The 4,404-nt window shown below is 32.3% G+C and overlaps 1 protein-coding gene across 1 annotated transcript; it reads right to left on the reverse strand.

Moving 5' to 3' along the window:
- Window positions 1-917: 917 nt before the first annotated feature.
- LOC117320222 (caltractin-like) lies at window positions 918-4,007 on the reverse strand. The gene is made up of 5 exons (XM_033874874.1): window positions 3,755-4,007; window positions 3,408-3,553; window positions 2,411-2,518; window positions 1,920-2,023; window positions 918-1,718 (listed from the first exon to the last, which is right to left on the reverse strand). Exons 1-5 carry the CDS (start codon window positions 3,899-3,901, stop codon window positions 1,546-1,548), a joined length of 678 nt encoding a protein of 225 aa, XP_033730765.1. The 5' UTR covers window positions 3,902-4,007; the 3' UTR covers window positions 918-1,545.
- Between the last annotated feature and the right edge of the window lie 397 nt (window positions 4,008-4,404).

Here is a 4,404-nt window from a genome sequence, read left to right on the forward strand (position 1 = left end):
TGGTTACAAGAATTTTATATCTATTTTTCCAATAAAATTTATATTTCTTTTTCGAACTGTGTTTGATGTTATGATTTACTCTCTCAATATAACGGAAGGTATTGAATTCTAATCGGCATGTCATTATCAAAGGAAAGACCTTTTCAAACATTAACAGTAACTTACATATCAAATGTTTAGATTGTTTAACATGAGGATACCATTTTTGACCACCCATTGGGGTGTAAACACCAATATCTATTGTTGTAACTGATTTAAGATTTAATCGGTCAACAACAGCTTAAGATGTTAAAACCAGTAATAACTGTTCAACGATTGTTGTCATGGTGTTCAGAATCTGTAATGGAAACAACCATAATTAGGAAAAGTGGAGGTGATGAGCCATTGTAATTTCAATGAAATATCAAAATCTTGATAATGCAGCATGACACTAATCACCATATTTGGTGGAAGATGCATGTGAATATCAAGTCGTTAAAAAGATTTCAGCATTTTGATCCACGTGATCTTGAAAGCAGACCAAGGTCATTTATTTGAACAAACTCAGCAGCCCTTCACCCCAGCTTGTTTCCCTGGCACTGGCACTATATCACAACCCTGGCCCAATCAGTTACAAAGAAGTTCAAAGCTGTTAACACATTTCAGTTCGGTGAAAAATATTTCAATGTCATTCATTTCAACTCGTAATCAGTAGCCCTTCATTACCATATATTATATCACTGGATCTACATGTCATGAACCTACAACCAGTCATTGAAAAGAATATTCAAAAATTATTATAACTTATAGTAAGTAGTTCAAGGTCATTCTTGTGACCAAACTTGTTAGCCCTTCATACTAGCATGTCACCACTAGTCCAATTTCATGATCCTAGAGCATAGTAATGTTTTGGGAAGGAGTCTTAAAAGTAAACAAGATAATGATTAAATGAAATTTTATTTACAAAAAATATAGACTTCATATGTAGATGATAATGGTTTGTAAATGTGAAATATATGACAATACAATTTTTCAATCAGACACACTCATTACACACACTTTTGTTATATCACAGAATAAGAATAATACAACTGTATAGGGTAGTCAAATCCTGGAATGCTAATCAATTCATTGCAAAATATCTGTATCCTTTTGGAGTTTAAAAGTATATGAATTCAATATTGTATGAAATTTTACCCTCAAAGACTTTCCATTGCTAAATACTTTAACAAAATATAAATGATTCCAAAAAAATAAGATCATAGAAAGTAGCTAGATAAAGGAATTACTGTGTAAAAACAAACACATCCCTGAAGCAGAATGAAAAATTCTACACCAAATTACAACAATGGTCATAGTAAGGCTGGTTTTGGTAGAGATGGAATCTTTGAGATCTTCAATAAGATACTGGTATTGCAAATACTCATAAACAATTCCAATCGCAAGCTTGAAAATTGAATATTTCCCATTGAATGGAAGATAATTACTGAACCATTGTCTTCCAAAATAAGCTGTCAGTTCAATGTCACAGTGTGTTGAGACACACAAACCTAAAATCTGATGGGCCTAGAATAAGTTTGTCTGCAGCATGATTCGAATAAATTCTGATTGGTCAACTTTGCCGTCGCCATTGAGATCAGCCTCTTCAATCATCTCTTCTAACTCCTTCTGTGTAAACTTGATACCAGCATCTTCACAAGCCAGTTTCAAACCATCCAGAGATATTGCTCCCGTCTTTTCTGTAAAAAACAGATAAAATGATTGTTTAATTACAGTGTTTCACATCCTCACAACAGAGAAGTCATATGAAGACTGTCCTTAAATTATATATATACACCAGGGTGTCTTCTACTATTCTGGGATAGGACCTTTTTGACTCATTTAAAAAAGAGCAAGTATATATACTTGCTGAACAGTAATCAAACAGACTTAAAATATACCGTAATCAAACATGTTGAAGCCTTTGAGTATTTCATCATACATGTCTCTTGCATCACCCTGTCTGTCAATCACTGCCTCCAGAAACTCTGGGAAATCTATCATACTAAAAACACAAAACAATGGTATTTACTGTAGACTGAGAATAGATTAGGATCAATTTATTTGTCACTCATATTAATGAAAAAATTGTATGATTTACAGTCTTATTTATATTGATATACCTTCAGGGCAATTGAGTCAAATTTATTATGCACTCTTAAAATAAAAGAATATACAGGCATATATATATTTATATATAAAGTCAAGCAAAAGTGAAAATCGAACTTGGCCAAGCCCTTAAGACTTTGAAAATTGTTACCAAGTTGAAGAAAATCTGTTAACATTTGTTGGAGTTATTGCATGTTAATTAATACTGTATCTCCCATTCCAGTGAAAGTGATGGATAACAAACAAAACAGAAAATATATAGAATGGACACATTTGTACTTACCTTTTGCCCTTAAGACTCGTATCGGCTATCATTTGCTTGGCCTCCTCCCTAGAACATTTGAATCCTAAGGCTCTCATTGCACGACGAAGTTCGGCTGACCCATGGTATCTGTTAATTAACCAATACAATTCACAAATATTAATTATACCTGCTGGCAAATTATATATACTCGCATGACAACCAGATGTATTCTGAAACATAATAACAACAATAAACAATAATACAATCATAACATTTATGGTACAGCTTATTATTGCTGTCCTCTCGGCCTTGGAAGAATCAGTTAAAACTTGGCCTGTCTCTAATATAGACTTTATTTTATTGTTGTACTTATTTACTTATATTTTTCATACACTACTGCAGGAGGATGAGCATGTTTTGTCATTTATGGCAAGCTTTTTTTAATTTTTTTTATGCAAATAGCCTTGGTAAATTATAACCAGTGTTAAAACAAATAATATATGTATACATGTATATTGTAGGAAGATGTTCTTAATTAACTTAACCCACAACAAAAAATATGTTTTTGTATTTTAATTCCTACATACAGTATTTTAGATAACTCATGCAGCCATGCATTATTTTGTATATAAATCAGGTTCAATTCATGTCAGTATAGTTTAATACATATTACATTGTATCTACGGTCTCAATTTTCATATATATGTTAATAGTTTACTGACTAATAATAGTGTTAATTCTTTTATGAAACAGCTAAGGCGAAAATTTTGGATTGCAATATCAATTCTAACTTAAAAACTTAAATTAGCTGGCAGGAATAATTGTACATTTGGATCTAGACAAGACTGTATAAATCTACAGATGTTCATTTACATGACATGTATAGATCTCAACACTAGTATCAAATGTGACACCAGCTGACTAGCCAATGGAATATCAATAAGAATATGAGGTATCATATTGATACTGATGGCCTCAGTACTCAAACCAGAGACGTATATACCTGATATGCAAGTCTCTGCTGAAACCAACTTACCCATCACTGTTATTATCAAACAGCTCAAACACCATCAACAGATCTCTGATTTCCTGAGGGGTCAGCTGTTTTAGGACTCTGTTAGTCACTTTGTATCCGTGAATCTCCTTTTCATCCACAGGATTCTTCTTTAAAAGTTCCACTAACTGTATGATTAATATAAATTCGGATTATTCAAATATATTTATTACAAAACAACATAACTGTTAGTACTTTTGCATACAATTCTCATTTTCAGGAAATGCATGTTTGATTTGTCAAAGTAGATGACAAAGTCTCAATCAGAAACGGATTTATTTAAACTATAAACATATATTAAACATCCAATTATTGATATCCAACGTTACCCTTTCGCCTGGTCGAGGTGGGGGCTGCACGAACATTGGGGCCATTGGGTCTGCTTTTGCTGGCTTAGACCCTTCCTTTGCGGAGGATTTGCCCTTTTTCTTTCCTCCCTTTTTGGATTTTCCTGATTTCCCCTTTTTCTTAGGCATGCTTCTTGTTATAATCGCTAAAGCTACTGTGATGTATGGATACCTATCGGACACCTGCTAAGTGTCCGCCATTTTGACGCTTAGTTGTTGCTGTGTGACGTAATCAATATTCGAGAATTTGATTGGCTGTTATCATTTAATGGGGCGTAACTCTGTAAAGGAACAGAAAAGGTATCGCACGTCTATTTTTTAATCAAAATATCGAAAATAATATTTTCAATACAGAGCAAAACCTGGTCCTTAGTATGAATAGAGCAATTTTCATATGTAATACAAACAACATAGATAATAAGTAAACAGAATGTGTTATGTGTGTGTATTCACATTTGTTACATATTAGATATGAGAGGAATTTGATATTTTTTCATAAATCATACATAATTCAAATAAATTTGTTTTTTTTATATAACATGATTCACTCCAGATTTTAATCAAACTGAATTATGTGTATTTATTTTTCAAATTAATATATTATAATTGTCTTTTTCCGTTGTATTAAGTGT

The sequence above is a fragment of the Pecten maximus genome, unplaced genomic scaffold (genome assembly GCF_902652985.1).
Source record: "Pecten maximus unplaced genomic scaffold, xPecMax1.1, whole genome shotgun sequence".
Taxonomy (NCBI): domain Eukaryota; kingdom Metazoa; phylum Mollusca; class Bivalvia; order Pectinida; family Pectinidae; genus Pecten; species Pecten maximus.

Coding starts and splice junctions, on each gene's coding strand:
- LOC117320222 (XM_033874874.1), bottom strand. CDS start 3,901: ATGCCTAAGAAAAAGGGGAAATCAGGAAAATCCAAAAAGGGAGGAAAG. Junction 2,519..3,407: donor TTTGATAATAACAGTGATGG/GTAAGTTGGTTT, acceptor GTTAATTAACAG/ATACCATGGGTCAGCCGAAC. Junction 1,719..1,919: donor CTTCAACATGTTTGATTACG/GTATATTTTAAG, acceptor TGTTTTTTACAG/AAAAGACGGGAGCAATATCT.